General features: G+C 36.7%; 1 protein-coding gene and 1 non-coding gene across 3 annotated transcripts in view; one reads left to right on the top strand and one right to left on the bottom strand.

Annotated features, from left to right (window-relative positions):
• The window catches only part of LOC100891163 (von Willebrand factor D and EGF domain-containing protein), a 73785-nt gene that overhangs the window by 16335 nt on the left and 34090 nt on the right, over nucleotides 1-23360 (top strand). For both annotated transcript variants that reach the window (XM_030996999.1, XM_030996997.1), the window contains exons 2-4: nucleotides 5378-5541; nucleotides 6184-6409; nucleotides 19792-19851. In XM_030996999.1, coding sequence (XP_030852859.1) covers nucleotides 5378-5541; nucleotides 6184-6409; nucleotides 19792-19851 — 450 coding nt within the window. The remainder of the gene's footprint in view (nucleotides 1-5377; nucleotides 5542-6183; nucleotides 6410-19791; nucleotides 19852-23360) is intronic.
• On the bottom strand, nucleotides 17408-17480 carry TRNAV-CAC. Its single transcript has one exon. It is a non-coding gene; the product is annotated as a tRNA-Val (tRNA).

Raw genomic sequence — 23360 nt, 5'->3', positions numbered from 1 at the left:
GTCTTTAATATTTGAAAAAATTGGAATGTTATTTAAAGGTACTATGTCCCTTTTGCAGCCAACCTCAAATTATGTAGAACTTTGCGGGAATTATGAATATGTCATGTATGTCCTATCTGTGAAATTTAAACGTTAGCAGTGTCCTCATATTCAAATTATGCAAGGAAACCCGTTTACTTGCTAGACTTCACTGTCAGACACTATTGAGTGACTGACTGTCTTTTTTCCTTCTTTGGTAATAACATACATGAAAAGAGTTGTAAAGGGTACATGAGCATTTGTCTACATCAATAACCCACTTCTTGTGATGGCCAACATTAAACTGATTGAATCTTTGCGCAGCATAAAACGTATGACCATTCGGTACAATTGTCTGAAAATCAAGTCTATTACTTTTGGGCTCTATAGCCCTAAAGTCGATTTGACAACTAATAGTCGTTATTTTCCAACTTGAAGACATTTTCAAGCCCCACCTTATTTAGGAAAGTTTGAAATAAGTATTATCTTTCAAATGCAGTTGGAATTTAGCTTTTTCAATTTTTGGGCCTACAAATGGGACATAGTACCTTTAAGCTACGGTCGTAAAGGTTCATACGAACGAGTGGTTCGTACGAATCTCCCTGATTTTCCATTGTCTTCCCGAATTTCCATTGTCTAAAAATCGTTCGTAGCAGTTCGTAATACATGGCATTTGTGACCAAATCAATCCTTAACATACGTTATTAACCGTGCTTATCTTGTCGGTGAAGCCTTTTTGTGCCCACGCCCGTAATTTCAATAATTGTATACGATTTCACCCTAACATGGCCCGTCAATGACCGCGTATATCGGTGACGCAGCCCTGTGCTGGAGAAATGGCGCATGGTGCGTGAGCAACAAGCTGAACGTATATCGAGTTTCGGAGTGAGATTGAAGTAGGTGTGTGAATTCAAATAACAGTGTAAAATGTGAATAGATTTGAAGTTCATTGCAATGGGACAAATTCGCTGTGAGAAGGGCCTTACTATGGTTATTTTACCATGTCATGTTACTATGTTGCGTGGACAGACTTCCATGGGGGTGAATGAGAGAATATTAGTGTGCCTTACATATTGAAATCTTTTGCACAAATATCTTACATGCCTAATAATTGATCCCACTGTTTGTGCCGTATTATTCGAGATTAATTCCTGATACTTTTTTCCTGATAAATAAACTTTATTCACGATGTCATTGTATTGGATACCTGCCCAGGTGATATTATTTAACAATAGAGCCATGTGCACTCTATTGACTACCTGCATATTAGAACTCATGAATCATGTCTTGAATTAAAAACTGTGCTCAATTTTCATCTTACGCCTATTCGTATCCCCAGGGATATCTTGGAAGTGTATGTTTCAATTTAAAGCTTGTCAAAATCCCAGCTTACAACATAATATTGACCCAAAGCGGACACTTTCCATTAACCTTACCTGCCCTCCATCAATGTCGGCTTCTTTTCGACTTGGAGTTAGAGGTAGGAAGTAGGTCGGCTTCAATTCCCTTCACCAATGCTTCTACGTGCAAGTCTGAAAAGCATATCGTCTGAAATGTGAAAAGCCCCGCAGGCTTTCATAGTAAGGTAGGAATGCAAACAAAATGTTATGATCAAGACAAGAAGCAAGTAGAGTAGTCGAGGTAACCTAAAACCAGGCTTATTTTCACCCTCCAATCTTTGTATAGGTAAACACACAATGTGCAAGGAAAATGGAAAAAAAAGAATAATTATAATTTTCTAGTTCATTTCTAAACGTGTCATTTCCCGGATAAAATGCGTTCGCCCCCATATCTTGGAGTTGAGAGGTCAATGACCTTTAGTTAGATCGTGTTGACCTTCACAGTATGATGTCGTTGGGGGCGGAATGGCGTGTCTTCACGTGTTATACGGCCTGGTTGTCATGGATTGAGATATCGACCTATCATGACCGACGGGATATCACAAATTGGTTAGAAGTGCCTGTCTGATACCAGATGATAGACCTAATTTTCTGTCCTTATACCTATCACGGAGCCTCTTCTACATGTCTATGTCGTAACTCGAAATCGAGCGAAGGCATCAGACATGTATGCAATAATGCTGAGGCAATAGTACAGTATTCAGAAGACTGATAAATTATCAGCTAAAGAAAGAAAATCGACCTGTAACATGTAAGATAACATGTATCATGTGGGTTGTGTCGGTATCTTTCATGGCGGAGACAACCACACTTATTCTTATTTCCATAACTATTCTTAATTCTAAGGGTCAAAGGGATTCAACGGGGGGGGGGGGATATCATTCATAAAGCACAACAATTTTGGCAGCATATACAGGTATGCCAAGGAGTTACCTGTCCTACAAATAAAAACCGGTTAACACATAACAGTAAAGATTAGAAGAAAAAAAAAACTTGTCAGGTGTCTACGTAAAATTATTAACGAAGCTTACTGTTGAAAAATGTAAGCCTGTGTGTACAAACTTTCGTTACTCTAAAGCATCGTACCGAATCACTGAAGGTCAGATTGGAAATTTGTAAGATAAATAGATAATTGTTTTGAGAAGATAAACAGGCTGCTCATCTCTAATTAGTCGATTGGAAAATTCATTTCTCTAACTTTTACCATTATCTGTTGTCGGTAACTCTGAAACTTCCCTTGTACATTATTGATTTGGTCATACATCAGTCATGATCGACGTTGACTGATCAAAGTGATGAATCGACCCCCAGCAGAGTTGCGTGCTAAACCTTCCCAGTCAAAACACCTGTCCTAGTTATCGTGAGAAGCAGACACCACGTGACCAAAGTGTGACGTCAGAAACCCGCCCCTCCGGATACCCAAGTTTCATTTTTATGTTCTGTCATCTTTTCTGTGCTATTTATGTTTTGATTGGCTAATGTCGTGGAAGGGAAAAGTGATGGATGTCCTAAAGAGGAAAAGAGGGAAAATCACCAGGAAATTTCTCTACAAGCTGCGGAATGATCCACGGTGATTTTGTTACAAATTTAGACACGCACTTTAATCTGTAGTTTGCACAAAATGCATCATAACTTCACAGTAGGAACCATGTATCATTCTACAAATCTTTCGCAATTAGACTTCTGTGTCGTGATCTACTTATGTTCAAATTCTTAATAATTCTGAGCATGACATCGTCCAAAATATCGTTGAATGTAATATCCGTATGGCCTTGTATTACAAGTGAATTGGTATCATCCTTAGTATTTAAGAACTGACTCCATCTGTAGGGATGATCATATATCTTGGGTTGACTCTCGGAAATCGCCCCTCTCTTTGAAATTAACGGTGAATATGCCAGCCGACAGGCCATGTTTTAATGTAATCAAATTTAATTAAGTTCCTCTTTACGATTTCTTTAATTGACTTAGTATCACGAATAATTGCGTTTCAATAGTCAAAATGCAAATTGCACTCGTTTCATTACTTGTTGTTGGCCCGACCTACTTTTTGACTATTGAGTTAGGCCTATATTAGATAAATGTATTCGCTCGTCGCTAGGTAAACGTGAACAAATTTAAGTACACTTTTAAAGTGGTCTTAACACGCAATAGGTTATGTATACATGGTATTCAGTTCCTTATGATTGTGCGATTTTGCTGTTTTTATTTTTCTCAAACATTTGCTCCCTCACCCCCCCCCCCCCCTGTCGTCCCCTTATCCGCTCGCATGGTATGTTGCGTGTCTCTAATTTACTTTATATTCATAGTATAAAGACATGGTGGATAGGCCTTTATAAAAAGAATATGCAGCTGTTGTGTTAGTTTAATAACAGGCCTAAATATTAACATAATAAATCAGAAAAGGAGTTTAAGTGTACTTAACAATTTGATTCATGAAGGTCTTAAATAATAGTTCGGCATATACCATAGACGTAATTACGTCTATGCATATACCAAGTCCATGCATCGTATGCGTAGTGTATCGTTTCTGACATGACTGTGGGTCCATAAGTATCAACATGTCAGATCAATGCATTAAAGTAGATAATCACTAACCTCTGTCCACATATTTGAGGTACTCCGAACTTACTATCAACAGGCGTGTCATCAGAAGACAGGTGCCTGTGTGGGGGAAGAACATACCATTGAAGACTGAGAAGGCGAGCGAGTGCTGGGATCACACTTCTATGTTCGTTAACATGAATTAATATCAAAATACCCGCCAGCTGCACATTACAACTTGAAGACATTGCTTGTCGATTGATAAAGAAAAAGGAAAAAAATAAATGTACATAATGCTGTAAAACTATAGGTTTGGTTAGTCGGCCATTTTCGTGAACAAGATGTAATAAATGATAATGAAGGAGCTTTTCGATTTCAGTACAAGGATATTAACCGCCACATCTAGTTAAAGTTTCTGAATGGCTGTATCCTAATTTATCTGCTAATTGTCATGAGCAAGATAATTCGTCATACATAATCTCCAACCTTACGGTTCTCAGACGAAAAGATAAGACAATTTAATTACATGGAGAAACATTTGCATGCAAGCAATAAGCTCATAAACTTTTGAACTATGGTGACGTCATAGCACGTGGTATCTACCGGTATCCCCTGGTAGTCGTGCTTGACTGTCACTGTAGCCACTATTTCCATTTTCCCCATAAGTTACTTATCATTACAAATCATAGTGTTCAAGTTACTTTGACTCTATAGACTTGACTCTCGTAACATTTCTCTACTATCATTCCAACACCCCTTTTTTCGGAAACAATGTCACCCAATGGAAAGAATGATTCATTTTTTGAAAACTACATGCACAATAGAGTAAATTGTCTTTTCAGATATATTTTTTGAGGGGGATGGTCATGATGAAAATCTTTTTGATAATCTATACCTGGATCAAAAATTGTGATATCTTGCTTCGTTAGATTTTTTTTCATACAGATTTAACAGCAAAGTATTATCTTTACTAATCTTTACTTTACTTATTTTAAAGGTATAGACTAGTTCCGGTCGATTGTGAAAGAAACATTGTAAACGTATTGGTGTGTACTGCAAGGTTCTGGAATCATCGAAATGATAAGAAATTTGGTCCCGTCTTGGTAAAGTTGCAAGCACTGTACACAGAAAGATTTATATGGGACTACCCTATATCTGTCCAGGCAGGATAGATATGATAATTTACCAAATATATCAATTAGTAGGCGGTTTCCCAGCAAAATTTGTATCACCACATATTAGTCAAAACATATTCTTTCACATGATTGGTAATAAGAGCTTCCATTTCATTTTTTTGAAAGGGGGGCGTTTCCAAAACTGGTCTAACTCTATACTTTTAATCATTTTCTCGGAATAATGAATGCATAATAGTTATTCTTTGATTAACTTGTCCTTCTTTTTCCCTCTTATTTCAGAGTGTTCCCCTGAGGAACATCGTATTCTGGACAGTCCATTTCGAAGCGTGGAGTATGCAGCATCAGCTATGACAACTAAACTATGCGATAAATCCATCGAGAGAGGGTGGTACAGATTCACCATTTATGGAAAATCAGCGGAATTACCAACCGAGTGTGTCCAGGTAATGATAGATAAATGCGTTGACGATGACGAGTAGTGGGGAGAAACGCTGCAACTGTCTGATTGTGCTCGTCGTAGTGATGATGCTGTTGACGATAATGATAATGATAATGATCATAATAATTTTAAAAAAACGATAATAATGATGATAAATATGATTATGACAACATAGTAAAAATAACCAAAGACGCGACAATATATAGGCTATTAATAGCGAGAACGTGTCGATGGAATCAATGATAATTGAGATGGAAATGATGATGTTGAGGATGATTCCTTCCCATAATGATGTAGAATATAGGATTGCAGTTAATGTTCATAATAACATGCAAGCCTGCATCCTTCATGTACCAATATATAACGAGTACTGATATCGTTTGTATAGTCTTCTCATGATGAGTGTGTCTACAGTTTCTTGTGAGTAGTTTGTATATTTGTCGGAGCTTTTTTTGTACTTAGTTTACAAAAGAACGTAGGAATTACTATGGACACATCTGATGGTGGCCATGTTATATACCAAGACCGGAGCTGAGGGTGAAGGGCTTTTATTAAAGATGTGTTTAGGAGATACGGAAGTAGATCATAGGCATAAGTTGTCTTTCCGAATAATGCATTCGTGTTTTATATTTGACATTTTGACCAGGTAAACCAGTGTGGGACGGAAGCCCCGATCTGGTTGGACACCAAGGGTGACAGTCTTCCACCCCCAGGAGAGAGTGCCCGGCATGCTGCTTGTGTTTCCTGGACACCATCTACTACCCAGGCTTGTTGCTTCTTCAGCTTTCCTGTCACAGTCACAAACTGTGGTGACTTCTTTGTGTATCTCCTACAGCCTGCTAGAGGGTGTAACATGGCTTATTGCGCAAAAGGTAGGGCCAAATGCAACTAAAGACATGCATGTGTGGTATTTAAAAAGGTTAAGAAAGTGAGACGACTTAATATATAAATTAGACTTCTGTGGGACGAGCAGACAACAAGACTTCCGAGGGATTTTCTTTAGACAAGACCAAAACAAGAAGAGACTCAATTTCGAAGAGTATCCGAGCAGACAAGATCCAAGACCTGATGTTCTTATCTTCTTAATATGGAAATAGGCAAATCGACATTGCGAGACCCTGGATCTGATATATTATGTTTAAATGCCTCTCCATACCCGGATCTTCTGAAGCACCATCCGGCGTTTTGTCTCGTGTTTGTTGTTGTTGTTGATAGCAACTGTCCCCTTTTACCACTTTCTAAACGGCTGAAATAGTTTTCTGAATAACTATAGTTCTCAGGTGTGAACAGTTTGATGTAATTATGGCGTAATCCAAAGACTAACTGAGCCGTATCTCATAATTCCTAATCTACATCATAGCTTGTATCATATTTCAACCTAGTCACGTTAGAAGCGTTACTCGAAAACCCAAAATAACGGAATTAATTTTACCATTACCAAGAAAACTAGATTATTATAGTAGTCTTTGATAAATATGACTAAATAGAGACTTATCATAATGCATGAATTTGGATGTGAGCTCATCGAAATGACACATGTATAAATGCATATAGTTTAGTCAACATTATGAATTCAGACAAGCATTTTCCTTTGAGATGGTTTGATAAAAGAAACATTTTCATCTGGTATAACGTATGTGATGTACAGACCCACAGAGGGATCCCCTCCCTAGTGATATTGGTTTGAAGTAGAGAGAATGAAACACATATGTGATAGTGTGAGTAATACCAAAGCAGACAGCTCTGATCTAGAGAGACAAACGGGAGGTCGTATGAGGTGAAGTTAAACCAGTCCCCAAAGGGTCACAAAGTCACAATTACGTTTCCCCCTGTAACTAGGTGTGAAATCATATTAAAAAGAAAGGTCTGTGATGGATTATGGACTCCCTCCATTGGGTGCTGTCGCATCGTAACTTGTATTCAGTTGATCTACATGATCTGGAGAAGAGATTTTGTTCATGTTTTTGTTAATTTATTTGGTTATGAAATCTTTCAGCCTGGCGACGCTATTCCTATGCTCATGGAATGTGGTGAACAAACGGGGTCGGATATTTTATTCAATGAGTAACATATTCTGCTCTAATTTTATTTTATTCAATTTTTTTGTGTGTGTGTCTTTACACTTCTTGAACTATATTATGATGTTCGATTAAGAATTTTTATCTCATTTGTTACTTGTTAGACATGCTCTTGTATTTTTTTCGAGGAGACTTTCTATCATTTGTTAAACCCTGAATGCAGCTTCCGATGAAAAAAATATTTAATTCTGTTTAGGCCTATAGTATAACTGCAAACAGCAAGATACTAATGTATCAAAAGCTACCGCAACTTTCTTTAAATCTCTGTGAAGGTGTACTAATGAGAAAATAAGAGGTGTAAGGGATTCGGTAGATCCCATTAGGGATATGAATTACCGATTGATTTTTGTTAACCACAGCTGTTTTTCAGTAAACATTGCATTGAAAATGTTCGTTATCTAACTGATGAATACGAACGCAGTTCTTTTTCAGGCTCTCGTAGAGTAAATATACTAAATACCTTTCTTCTTTGCCATCAATAGATTTCTAGGGTATTATTGTTGACTAAAATGTTAGCCTCTGAGCTCTGAGAAGGTGTTATGGTCTTTTCATGTGACTCATATAGCCTTTCATCCTCTATCATCAATAGTTATTAGGGTATACTTCTGTCCGCCCATAACACTGCGAAAAGAAAGCAAGCATACTAATTTGATCCGCTCTGAGTAGGTAAAGATGCAGTTAGACGAACCTAAATCTGTCTGACTGTGAAGGTAAGCCGATATAATTATGATCATTATTCACGGCCACATCAACAAGAAGCAATATAACTAGTCAGGAATTTGTGATGACGTCTGCATCACAGATGTCCTTTCAATTTAATGTTCATTCCTACCAACATACCCTGTTCCAACTGCAGTAGAAATACTGTTGTGTGGTGGCGCTTTTAGAATGGGTAAACTGAGGCTCTTGCTCTCCGCAAAGCATTGGAGAGTACTGGATGCAGCTGATGGCAATGGTAACGTGATGTTCCAATAAAAATACCGTTCCCACAATGAAATTTGATAACGAAGTTACATTATTACAAAACTTGACAACAGAATCCAGGGCTGTAGAGGTGAATTATATGACTGGTCGTGTATTAGGCACTGATGTTCCATTTGGCTTCATCAAGGGCGCATGAAGGACACGGGAGGTTATTGCCGGGCACAGTTGCTATTCCCAAGTCCTGGAAGGTGAAAATAATTATTTCGAAAGCACTGTAATTTGATATTGTGAAGGTAACGTACTTGCAGATGGAGTAGTTAGTCTTTGTATAGGCACTACACCTCCCTTTCATACATATTTGTGTAAGCAATAAGTGGCGACACCTTTCTGATAAAATGATATATTGGCGAAGATTTATTGTGTTCATATGTAAAGTAACAATGAAAATATTATTGTTACGCAGTGGAGAAAATGTTTAAATAACAGCATAATGTGAAACTACATTGCAAACTAAAGTGGGACCAATGCTATGTGAAATTGGGGAACAGGTAACACAAGACACATCGTGAGCAAATCTTCAGTAATGCATCTAACCAAAAGCACTTCCGAAACTGACATCGACAAAATTCTTGCACGAATTTGATCTTAGTAAATAGTTGAGTTAAGGCTATTAAATCGAACCAGGACGTGTTCCGTTTCCATCACGACCCCAGCACTTCCCACTGGACAGATGACGCCCCTATAATTTCTCCCTCCTCGTTGAAGTCAAACGGAGGTCTCTCTATATCAGAAACATGGAATAGTTGGGGTTTGACATTGGTCGTCGTCCTGGCTGATAGTGAACTTGTAAACACAATTTGGCAAGTCTGTAATTGGGTCTAACAAGTAAACCAGCTGGGTAATTGACGGGGGTGAGACACTCAATCATTATGGATACCACTGCTCTAGATGATCGACTTCTCTGATAAATGAACGGAGAATTGGAAGAGTTCCCATGCAACTCTGAACCCCGCGGTCACATACTGCCAAATTTATCTCCGAAGATTATCCCTTTTAAGACTGAAGAGCTCCCTGAGTTATTAAAATAAGTTTCTAGTGACGGAATATTTCCAAAAAAAGAAACTCGCTTCGAAGTCAAGAAAAAACCTATATGGTTCACCGATTGATGAATATTTGTTTTGGTTTTATCGATACAATACTTTAAAAACACCTCCATCCCGACTCCAGACCGACTCTATACAGATGCCATTGGAAATGCGATTTTTGTTCGGTCTGTTGTCGGTCTGTTGTCGGTATGTATTCGGTCTGGTGTCGGTCTGCTGTCGGTCTGCTGTCGGTTTGTTGTCGATATGTTGTCGGTCTGTTGTCGGTCTGTTGTCGGTCTGTTGTCGGTCTGTTGTCGGTCTGTTGTTGATCTGTTGTCGGTCTATTGTCGGTCTGTTGTCGGTCTGTTGTCGATCTGTTATCGATCTGTTGTCGGTCTGTTGTCGGTCTGTTGTCGGTCTGTTGTCGGTCTGTTGTCGGTCTGTTGTCGGTCTAGTGTCGGTCTGTTGTCGATCTGTTGTCAGTCTGTTGTCAGTCTGTTGTCAATCTATTGTCAGTCTGTTGTCGGTCTGTTGTCGGTCTATTGTCGGTCTGTTGTCGGTCTGTTGTCGATCTGTTATCGATCTGTTGTCGGTCTGTTGTCGGTCTGTTGTCGGTCTGTTGTCGATCTGTTATCGATCTGGTGTCGGTCTGTTGTCAATCTATTGTCAGTCTGTTGTCGATCTGTTGTTGGATTGTTGTCGATCTGTTGTCATTGTCAGTCTGTTGTGGGTCTGTTGTCGATCTGTTGTTGGTTTGTTATCGATCTGTTGTCAGTCTGTTGTCAGTCTGTTGTGGGTCTGTTTTTTTTTTATGGTCAGTTTTTATTCTTTTCTCTCTTGAAACAAATTATAATCATAGTACAAATTACAATCATCATATGTAACGCTCACTGCAAATGTGATGACATTATAAATCAGTATAAATTTTTGTCTTACAAACGGCTTCAAAAGAAACTTACATAGTTAGTTCCTATACATCATATTTGAAACAAAAATTCATATTTTCAAAGAAAACATATGCAGTTGTATAATCCAAACATTTTGTTTTAACAATGTAGCAACTTATACTTCTTTTATACTGTTGTCCTGAGAGAAAAGTTTTCTCTTTTTGTTAACCCTACCCTATCCGACCTCTCCCTTATCCCCCTCCCCCCTCTTAACCGGTGGACGACTGGCTCTGGGTTCCAATTGTTTGTCTAATACTCAGGTTTTCCCATTTAGAAAAATGAATAGTGAGAGTTCCCCTTATTGCTGCCAATTTCCTTTCTTCTACTTTATCCCCTATTATACTATTCTTTATTTCATTAAAAGAGGGTGGTTTTTTAAGTTCTCTATTTCTATAAATCAGATATTTAACAAGAATTAAAACATGATTCATTAATTGATATTTTCCTTTATTTCTCTCCTCTTTCCCATACAGAATTTCCTCCAAACTACAGTTATGTATTTCAAAGTCTAAAAATCTCGTGCACATTCCCCACACTGATTGTGCAAATTCACAAGTATAGAATAAATGTTTATATGTTTCTTCATCTTTTTCGCAAAATGAGCATAAGTTAGTCGAGACAAGACCAAAACGGAAGAGGTTATGGTTTGTATATAATATATTATGTATAAGTTTGAACTGAAACTCTCTTAATCGACTGTTAAGTGTACACTGTCTTAGTCTTAAAAATATGTTTTCTATTTCCTTACAGGAAAAACCATAGTTCCTTCCAATTATCTCAAAAACCAAAGGTTTAAAATCATCTTTCTTTATTAATTGTACATAAATTTGTTTTGATTTTTAGATCAGCTATATTAGTTGTTTTCTTCCCCAAAGTGAAATCAGTTCCAGAATTATTTTTTTCTTCTCCCTTTCTAAAATTATTTTTCCAACAAACTGGTAAACAGGCATAAAAGTGCTTGATCTTTTCAATTTCATTTACTTCAACACCTAAATCGATAAAATGCCTGTCACATTTTAGTTTACCATCGTTTTCCAGAATATGTTTTAATTTGTAAATTCCTTTGTCATACAACCTCTTATCGTATATACAACTTCCTTTATATCGAATAAGTTTATTATTAAAAAGTACCACATCACCAATGTCTATACTCCTTATATGTCTCGTATTCACCCAATCTTCTAATAAATCCATATAAAATTGTAGAGCTGTCACTTTTAATAAACTTGGTATATAGTCACATGAAAATATCAAATCTCCACCCACGTGTTCAGTGACAAAGTTAAAATATTGTTTCCATTTCATGTCTTCATCTTTGTTTAGAAGTTTTTGAATCCACATAATTCGCTGCGATTTAACTTGTGCCGAAAATTTTAACATCTTTAACCCCCCTTGCTTATAGTCTAAGAACGTGGTGTTTCTATTGATTTTATCTTTTTTTCCTTTCCATATGAAATCAAAAGTTAATTCTGTTGTTGGTTTGTTATCGATCTGTTGTTGGTTTGTTGTCGATCTGTTGTCGATTTCGTTGGTTTGACTGAGGCGTCAATGCGTGTAAACATGATTCAAATTGATCCTGATAGTCCCCAAAAAAGCACAATCCCTCAACAAACTATGGTCGAAGTGATGCAAAGCTGGTCATAAAAAGACTAAACGAGAAATACATGTGTATATATAATAATTTCTCACCTAAATGGAATATTTGAGAAATTGTGAGGACACTTTGATATGGCTTAATGTTTATGCAATATTACAAGTACCATTATCATTATAACACATACATTAACCTGCGTCAAACATAGGATGGATCAAATCACTAATCGACAAAAGTAATTCTTTTTGGGGGGTAGGGAGTTGGGTTATGTAATGCTCGATAGGGATGTTCAGCCAATCCTTTTTAGGCGTCCGTGTTCATGGAAGCGATACCTGTATTATTATATTTTTATGGGAGACCTGTAGAGAAAGTGGTTTTGGAAAAAGGTGTTTTATTGCCAAAACAAGCCAAGTTTTCGCAATAATTCATACCCATCTTTCAAACACAGAAATTGAAGGTCGGATAAATATCACTACATTTCCTGTTTATGCGAGGGTACAACAGCAATAATACTTTTTAATAGATATTCGTTTGACATCGCATTTTGTTGTTTATTTTCTCAGCGATCTTGAGAGGTCCCTTGAGTTTACCCGTCAATACATCACCACCTACACGCTCAAACCACGCGTAATTTCACCAGGGAGTCGTTCAGAAGGTTGCCCCTTGCGACCTTGGCAGACTTTCCTCCCGTTTTGTTGGTACCTGTACTGGAGTAGCAGCTTGATGGTGGTAACTCATAAATTTCTTCATGGGGGAGTTGGAGGGAGTGGCTAGGGTCTCTATCCTCCGAGCTGTTTGTGGGATTCGAGTTGTCCGCTTTTAAAGCGATCCGGTCTCAGATTCTGAAACAAAATTCTGGATTTAGCTTATGCTGCAATGATATCAATAAACCTTTAGGTCAGTCAGAATCCCCATGACTTTTACAAGCTGATTGCCTGTCTGATTATCAAGATATTTATGATTGGAATTACAAATTTTGAAAATCGTTTGCTAAACGGTTTTCATAACACTACAGTCTATTGGGGATAACGAGTATGGTAAAAACCGGTCACTCAAAGATTTTTTATTTTTTTTGAGGCAATTCTTGATTATTTTGAAGCGCAATTTTGTAGGGCTTCAATATTACACCATATCACAGACACTGATTTTACACATAGGAACGTGTATCTCAGATAAAACATTGTTAAACGATCCCTTTAAAGGTAGCATATAGATTTATTTTATAACTAAAGAAACAAAACAAAAGATAAAAAAATAATTAACATTTACATTTACCAAGAATGCTCAGGATGACACAGATGTATATAATATGTTGTGATTGAACTCTACAAACATATCAGGAGAGTAGTCCTTTTCTTAAACTTTGTTTCTTTGTCGCTTTGGCACACCATGAAAGCTGGTGTGAAAATAGATGCTGTCATGAGGAATCAGAAGAATCAAGTTTTATACTTTATGGAATCCAACCTACGGTTGAAATACATGAATTAATAATGGCCGCTAAGCGCCACCAGATCATGAAAATAAAAAATAACCTAGGCCTACGTCTTCCTCGCCCTGGAACTTAGTTTGTCTACCCAATAAACAGAACACCAAAAAGTAACCTCTTTTGGGAGTGTATTTTAAGTGATTTTAAAGTATAGTGCCTTTTGAACTAGATTTAAACGTTATCGACACGTGCCTTCATTTAAAGATAAAAGGTACTCCTGTTCACGTTTTCATCTAACCTAAAAACCACCAGTTTATCACGCGACTGGAGTAACGTGATTCCACTTACCTCTGTAAATCAAGTGTTTATGACCAAATAACCACTTGACCAAGCAACGAGTTTTTTGTCAGTTAACCGATGGTGGCGATAAATACGTAATTATTTGGTCTTGTAAGCACCTTTATTTATTGGTTTCACAGGTTATCCAAGGTTGATGGTAATAATCACGTTACTTACACCGGCTAATCGTCTTATTGTTCTGTCCGTGAATCTCTGGTTATATTCAACTAGTAATTCTGAGGTGTCTTACACACCTCTTTAAAAGGTTTCAAAGTTACCATAAATTTCTTGGTTATGATCACGTGGCTCAAGCTGATTACTAATCTAAGCTGTGAAAACGTGATATGTAGGTGTGAAAATTAGTAATTATTAAGTGTTTTAAAACACCTTTTTAAATGGTAGTCAAAGTTGCCATAAGTTCCGCGGTGATGACCTCGTGACTCAAACGGATTATTGATCTAAGCTTGTCATACGTGACTTTTAGGAGTGAAAAATTAGTCATTATTAGGTGTCTTAAAACACCTATTTAAATGGTTTCAAAGTTACCATAACTTTCTTGGTGATGATCACGTAGTTAAAACTGATTACTAATCTAAGCTGTGAATCCGTGATATTTAGGTGTGAAAAATTAGTCATTATTAGGTGTATTAAAACACCTATTTAAATGGAAGTCAAAGTTGCCATAAGTTCCGCGGTGATGATCGCGTGACTCAAACGGATTATTAATATAAGCTGGGTATTCCGTGTTTTCCATGTGTGAAAATGAGTTATTCGTGGGTGTCTTGATGGTTTCACAGTTACTATTTAAGTTCCGTGGTGATAATCCCGTGACTGTTGGCATATTTCTATGTTCACCAGTTGATAACTGACTGTTGGCATATTTTCATTGCACCAGTTGATAACTGGAGTGTGCACATTTCCAGTTGCACCAGTTGATGGCTGAGCGTTGGCATATTTCGAGTTGACCCAGCTGACACCAATTCATTTGCATATTGAATATGGGGTGCGTGCAGATCTATGTTTTTTAAACAATTTATCTGAATTTACAGCATATTTCTTAATTACTGATGATTTAGTTATATGCAATTCATTTCGAAAATACTACAAATATAAATTACCAGTTATTAGGACATTTCGCTACTTCGTATAAATAGTTAAACATGAATAAGGGAAACATTAACTGTGAACTAAAATAATTTCAATAAAGTACAAGTACACGAATTTTTTTCGATTAATTCAATTATGTAAGTCTACTTATTACCAATGCCCTTACATTGGAAATACAGACGTACCAGTATTGAAGTATTGTTGCTGTTTAACTGGTTGGAAGTTTTACCAAATGGTTCTAATGGCTCAGCTAGACCAGTTGAATTATAACTGGCCTGGATCAACTGGATCATTTAGCCCATTTCAATTTCCAGGGTTACCAGTTGGTATTAAAAATGGTTCATCAACTGGACCAGTTGCAACTAGCTTTCTCTTTTGGGATGTTTGCACCCCCCCCCCCCCCACCCAACCCCCTCTAATCCCAAACTGCTTCCGGCGCGCCTGGACGTAATTATGGAAGATCCCAGACACGATGTTCAGAAACGGGATGAGAACGTCATTATTTTGGTTCATTTATTGTGTAACATTTGCGTAATTATTGGGTTGAACGCGGGTTACAGTAACATACTTCCTCTTCGACGTAAATTTCACGTGAATGAAGAACATGATTCATCTCAAGTCAGCCTCGTAATATTCACGTGAATTTCACGCAGATATTTTGACTAAAACTATTATTAACGCTTTACGTGTTTCTGTGACGCGATAATTTCGTGTATGAAGATGTAATTTCATAACGAAACAAACACGGGAGTATTAGGTTTACAAACCATGGTCTCCAAGGTAGGGATAATCACGTTATTATAATGGTGATATTGCAGTGACAATTGCGTGATTTAGTGTACGTGTGTTTTAAGTTACCTAATGCAATAAACGTATTAACACATTTACGTAAATGTACGGTGTTTGAAGAACGTAACTCTCCTCAAGTCGATACCTTGATATTGACGTGATTTTCACGTGATTTTGTTTATTGGGTAAACAGGGTCTTTAGCTAACCTAAATGGCAATGAACTTTCCCGCCAAGAAGGCAATAGGTCAAGATCGTCTGCGGAGTGATATGGAATAACTTTTGTGACAGACGATTGCAATATGATGACTGTTGATTTGAAGAGACACTCGTCGTAAACATTTTATCTAGCGACTGTTCCTGAACAGAAATATGTGTTGTAGTTATTTCACATGGAAAGAGTTTAGCTTCAAAACATGTTACATCCGGACATCTAGGTTCTTGGAAAAACATGTTTCAAACACGCTAATTTCCTTTACAAATCTGTGGATGAAGCATATTTTTGGAAATAAATTTGTGGTCAGCTGTTTAGTGTACACACTGCACAGAATGCAGTAAACTATAGCTTCAATGTACGTCAGGGAATGATTATTCACTTTTGTCATGTTGCTCTGTGATTTGCTAGTTCATGGGGAATATTCGGTTATGTGCATTTTGACCATATTAATGACATGACATTGATGCAGGACCTTTTGCATCAAACTCAGTCCTTAAATGTTACCTTAAAATACCTTTGAAACTATAGATTCCTTTTTTGTATATTACTTGATATAGCATGATTTGAAAACTGAACGAATTCTTGAAGTGTGTTTGATTGTTTCAATATGCGAGTCAGGACGTACAATATCTTTTTCTTCAGTCATTATTATTTGTAGTTTTAAAAAGTATCTGAAACAACTATATGAATAAGATTATTTTCTTTTATGAAATATATATATACACCTGTTATACAAATATTCGGAGCACACATTGTTGAAATACATTTAGATAGAGGGAGAGAGAGAGAGAGAGAGAGAATGCGGAGAAAATGTGATCAGTCCAACCCTTCGCTTCTTGAAAATTGTTGGAAGATATCCAGTAAACGACTATTAATCACCAAATCGTAATTTACTTTAAAGTGTTGAAAATTAGCACCAAGTCGTGTTTATCACGTACCACTAATTACTGATACAAATGAAAGGAAACAGCGCGCTCATATTCTAAATTCAATTACGCATGAAATAATAAGTTGACTTGACAAACTCACTGTCTTTCTCTCTTTCTTTACAAATTAATGGTGCATGTTGACAGCTTATGTTAAATTACTTTCAACATGATTGATTTATTACACTACGCTAAAATCTATTCGAAAAATGAAAGTGTTATTATATTCTCTCTCTCCCTCTCTCTCTCTCTATCTGTATCTCTCTCTCTCTCATTTATTTTCACCAAAAGTAGCCCTTCTTTTTAAGCCGTTGATTGGAATACATGACTATATTTTTTATTGTAACATTATTAAAAGTATTCAAAATGTTATTTTCATATGAGGACACGATGAAAAATAAAACGGTAACCACAGTTTTCAAAATAATGATCAAGAAAATTGTTTCCGCCCGGGTTCGAACCGGGGACCTTGCGCGTGTGAGGCGCACGTGATAACCACTACACTACAGAAACCTGACATGCTGCGAATTTTATTATCAGAGTCAGAACATATTTTGTTTTTAATACGGACCAATATACAAGGGCCATGATGTTAATATACATACTCATTTATGTTGATAGACGTCCTCTACCCTACGGTTTAAAGATAAACTCCAGTTCTGGTAAAAAAAAAAATAATAATAATAATAATTCTCACAGAATCAAACGAAACTTACACTGAATGTTCAAGATTACAAATAAATGTAATTTGCCAAACAATTTTGGTTGAAAATGTATACTGGCGGAGTAATGAGCATAGAAAGATAAGGAAATCAAGGTTAGTAGCCCAGACACCATTTTGTGTAGTCCCATATGCATCTTTCTGTACACAGTGCTTGTTACTTTACCAAGACTGGGCCAAATTTATTATGATTTTGATGACCCCAGAACCTTGCAGTACACACCAATACTTGCATGCTACATGATCAACTTTTTCTAATCCATTCCACACCTTTTCTTTCACAAACAAATCGCACGACCAGAACTCAACTTTATCTTTAACTTCCTAGCTCTCTACCCTACGGTTTAGTATGTCCCCAACTCCGCATTGTAGATCTTGTGGAATGGTATCTGTTTAAAGGTACTATGTCCCTTTTGCAGCCAACCTCAAATGCTGTAGAACTTTGCAGGAATTATAAATATGTCATGTATGTCCTCTCTGTGAAATTTAAACGTTAGCAGTGTCCTCATATTCAAATTATGCAAGGAAACCCGTTTACTTGCTAGACTTCACTGTCAGACCCTATTGAGTGACTGACTGGCTTTTTTTCTTCTTTGGTAATAACATACATGAAAAGAGTTGTAAAGGGTACATGAGCATTTGTCTACATCAATAACCCACTTCTTGTGATGGCCAAGATTAAACTGATTGAATCTTTGCGCAGCATAAAACGTATGACCATTCGGTACAATTGTCTGAAAATCAAGACTATTACTTTTGGGCTCTATAGCCCTAAAGTCGATTTGACATCTAATAGTCATTATTTTCCCACTTGAAGACATTTTCAAGCCCCACCTTTTTTAGGGAAGTTCTAAATTAGTATTATATTTATTTAAAATGCAGTTGGAATTGAACTTTTTTTTTTTTTTTGGCCTGCAAATGGGACATAGTACCTTTAACCATTCTAAAATACAGCAGATGTTAGTTTATTTTTAGCTTTAAAATGTCTAGAACTGTACTTCATAAAAATGTACTGCAAACAAATAACATTGAAGAAAAAGGAAAGAAATTACCACATTGTTAGGCTTTGTGATATAAAATTAATTATTTCTGGAAGATCAACGTTACCCTTATTATACTGGCCCCTGGATCTCCAAGTCTTCTTGATATTTCTCGCGTATTGTTGTTGCTCTAGTTCATTATCCTTCTTCCTCTAGGTAACCACTATTCCACCTGTCGTCTCGACCCAATGAAGCTAACCATGACGAGTCCGAGAAAGGGAAAAGTTGTCAAATTAATCACATAAAGTGTCGGAAATTGGTGTCTCCCAGCATTCGTAAAAGTCATTCATTTCCTTATTATTTGGTGAGACAAAACACAGCCTGATCAGGTGACCCTCAATACCACGTGACCTAGGAGTAGCTGTGGCGTGATAACTGTGTCGGAGATGTCTTTCCTCTCACAACATAACTTCAATGTGTTAGGGTGCCTTCAGTGCTCTACCAAGAGCATGCGAATATATAGACTTCATAATATCAAATCAATCAAGTTCATATTTGTCTCATATTGTCAAAATACCCCAAACTATTGTAGGAAAGTTCGATAAATTCCGTATTTTATATTGTGTTTATTGTTTCAAGTTAACTTTAAAACACCTAACCCTATATCCTGTTCCAAAGCATTAAAATTGAAGTAACAGAGCTTTGTTGCCCAAACTAAGTTTATGCACCGGTTAATGCGGCTGATGATTGATGATGATGATTGAGTCATGGTCAAATTATCGCTAGAAGTTTGTGATTCAAAATAAGGTTTACCAGTTGATACGATTCGTTTTTCTTGCATATATCTCAGTAGGCAGTTTTCCGCTTACAAAAAGAAACATTCGTGGCATGAAACTCATGGTAAAGCCGCCTCTTCACTTTGGTATTTACATTATCATCACATAACTTCACAGAGGATGAACCATGACAAACATTTTCTCCCTTTAGAAAACAAACATCTTTCTTTATGTGGGTTTGAATCTTACCAAGGCTGATTTATATGGTGTATGTATGGACAAAACCGATGATTTGTATGGATTTGTTTTTATTTTCAGCGAACTCTTTCATGTTTTATGTTTTACAGAGGCTCGAAGAAAATGCGGTCCAGGAGAAATTTCACCCGATGGTTTCGAGCCATGTAGAGGTAAGTATTTTCTAGAATGCAATGATTTTTTTTATTTTGTGTAAAATAATATTCTAGGAATCGAATAAAGATCATGCTATAGGAGATACCAATATTGCTATAGACGATTATAGAGCATTGTTGTTACTCTTACTGTAGTGAGAGGTTCATAGGCTTGCTCATATCCTTTCAAAGAAATTTGTCTACAATGATAATGGTCTCTCATATAATACCGAACTTCTTCTGGAGCTAGAAGTCGTTGGTACATGTATAATGTTTGGACATCATAGACGTGCATAACCATATACAAAGTCACAAAAAGAGTACATAATTATATGGATACGTAATAGAGCAAATAGAACAATGTTTTGTCTCGTAAGGGTTTATATTTATAAATTTAGTTTGTAATTCAGTCTAACTAAAAGATTTTTATTTGTCTTCGAGTAAGACCTGGTCCGTTATAATTTTTTCGAAAATAAACATTTTAAAAACTACATTTATGATGGCAACCCTGTATCTCATGACAAAAACTGCAACGTGAATCTCATGCTCAAATGTTCATTGGGTTCGCTACCATGTCACATACATTGTGTCTTTAATTCTCTTTGATTCTTGGGACTATCAGGATCAATTTGAATCATTTAACTTTTCTTGCTAAAATGCGACTGCGTAATGTCATCTATTGATTTATCAAGGGATGTATTTAAAATCATGGATACACGAATTTCTTTATAAATGACAACTTACTTCCATCAGACATACTACATGTAAAGAATTGGAGCCAAGAATATTTTAAAGATCTGATCTGGCTTGTGTACCATATCCGCTATCGTTTGGCGCATAGTCATGTGACATATTATTTGCCTCCTATTGGTGCGTTTTAAATAATGGATATCGTAGAGGATCTTGCCTGCAGCTTGGAATCCTGTCCCATTTACTCCGTACTATTACCCTTTGTGACGTAAAGGGAGACAACTCTTACGGAGTACGGTAGGTCATATATTGATAATGGGTCATGTAAATTATCACGATGCTTGAATTTAGGGCGTTATTTCAAGCTAAATGTCCTTAACATTTCTTCACTATGAAGAGAAATGTATGCAGGAAGAAATTTGTTCACAACGCTTTGGGTGGGATGATTTCGATCTGCAGAATCCATTTGAGAGCAATTACATCAATTGTTACGTCTAAAACGATTGATGCCAAGGAAAAAAAGATACGAGAGTGATTCAAATGTTTGAAGGGATTCTAGAATTGGCAGGAATCGGTATAAGTGAAAAGCAAAGTCTCAAGGAAAGGGAAATCTTAGAATTACTGACTTTAAAAGGATGTTTTGATACGGGATTAGAGAGGAAAGTGGTATGTATTGTTCCCTGGTTACAATCCGTCATCTGTTGGTCTACCAAATCATTATCCCTTGTGCTCTTTCATTGACTTTATCGTTCCTTTTTATTAAATCCTTTGTTGAGCAAACCGAGCATCTCGATAAGCAGGAGTCGGTCTAGTAGAAACTATAGAAAATCGTTGTATAATTCTATATCAGTAGATATAGGTTGTCTTATGAATCATCCCACAGGTCTTTCTCTCTCTATCTCTCTCTCTCTCTCTCTCTCTCTTTCTCTTCCTTTTGCCTCTCTGTATCTATCCCCTTAAATCTTAAATCACACTTTCGCCAGTCCGTGTGTGCTTCTAGTACTCATTTCATTTCAATCCATTATATAGGCAGCCAGCATTTTGTTGATTTATTCACCTTATCATAGTCCAGTACAGTAAAAAATAGAGGTGCACATTTGGACCATGGACGACTCCTGACGAACTATAGGGTCCAAAAGTGGACTTCAATTGGTGACATTATATCACAAATAATCCTTTTCCCCCTTGATATAAAGTTCAATGAACCCAGTCAATAATATCCCAAAAATGTAGTAATTGGTTATTGAAAAATAACAATATTAAATCAATACTGAATACATGGCCGACATCAATATGCCAGACGTGATTATGTAATTGAATTAAACGTCTCCCACAAGGGAGTCTACAGCTAATGATATTACCATTACACGACTTTCCGACAAGGCTGATCATTCAGTACGATGTCGCAATTCCAATTAGTCAAATTAAGGAGTTATTAACTCCTTGGTCAAATCGTTCACGTCCCTTTCTTTCACATTCAATAATATCCATGAATCGTTATACTGAATACTTGTTGCGACTAAGGAAATTACCACGTAATGTATTTTTTTAACAGTACAATAACAAAGGCAAAGCTACCTTTTATGATGAGAGTTTGTCATAACAGTGTTTTTTATAACTAGTTTCAACTAATAAAGACTGTTTCCTAGGCACCAGCCTCCTGTTAATATCTACATATTCAAAAACATCATAAGGGTCTCAGAGGTTTTGATTGTTTATTTAAATTAATTTTAGATGACCAGTTCATTAACAATACGAATCGAACACTTACTTCACCTGCACACACCCACTTGCACACACTTGCACATTTTTCTTCTTTTTTCTTTTTTCTTAATTTCTTTCCACTTTTTATTCAGATATTTTCTGAACAAAATCTTTATATGTGACTCTCTACTCCCCTACATTCTCCTAAAAACAGCGCCATGTACCCCCCCCCCCCCTTCCCGGCTGCTATCGCCTCAAGCTTCTTTGCTTATGATAGTTGGCCTCTGCATTTATCTTGATTATTTTTACTTACCTCCATACTTTCAAGCTTTCAATTATGTATTTTTTTTTTAAATATTTTATTTTGTGTGTATTAAGTTGTCACTCTTGATGTAAATCAATTATATTATATACTATTATTGTTATTTGAATGTTTTATATTTGATTTATCAATAAATGCAGAAACATCTGCTAAAAAAAAAAAAAAGGGGGATCCGGTAACTTTGTCTTCGATCCTTAAAAGAAATCCTGGATTTAGCTCATGCTGCAATGATAATTATAAACCTTTAGGTCAGTCAGGAACCCCATGAATTTTACAAGCCGATCGCCTGTCTGATTATCAAGATATTAATGATTGAAAATCGAAATCAAATTTTGCGTTTGCCAAACGGTTTTCATAACACTACAGTCTATTGGGGAAAACGAGTTTGGTAAAACCGGTCACTCAAAGGTTTACACTTTTTTGTGGCACTTCATGATCATTTTGAAGCGAATTATTTTTAGGGCTTCAATATAATACCATATCACAGACACTGATAACACGTAGGGCCGTGCATCATCTTGTGTAGGTTATTGTGGTGGCATTTGTTCTCTTTGGCCGAGACTCAAAACGGTTAAAACAAATAATTAACTACTTGGCTACGATGACCTTCAAGCACCTTCTCCCAACCTACCAGCAATCGTGATTGAATTCAAGTCTATACGGATGCTTTTTCCCTTAGGATGGGGTTTGCCATTCACCTGTTCCTACTTTATAAGTTTTGTTATCCAAGAATGAATACACCAGTAAAGTTTCGCAGCTCATGAACTCTTGATCACCGAATCCTGTCATGTTCCCTGGGACACAAATGTCG

Source organism: Strongylocentrotus purpuratus, unplaced genomic scaffold, assembly GCF_000002235.5.
Source record: "Strongylocentrotus purpuratus isolate Spur 01 unplaced genomic scaffold, Spur_5.0 spur5_contig_857, whole genome shotgun sequence".
In the NCBI taxonomy this organism is placed as follows: Eukaryota; Metazoa; Echinodermata; class Echinoidea; order Camarodonta; family Strongylocentrotidae; genus Strongylocentrotus; species Strongylocentrotus purpuratus.
The sequence above is the reverse complement of the archived record's forward strand: the minus strand, read 5'-3'. Positions and strand labels throughout refer to the sequence as shown.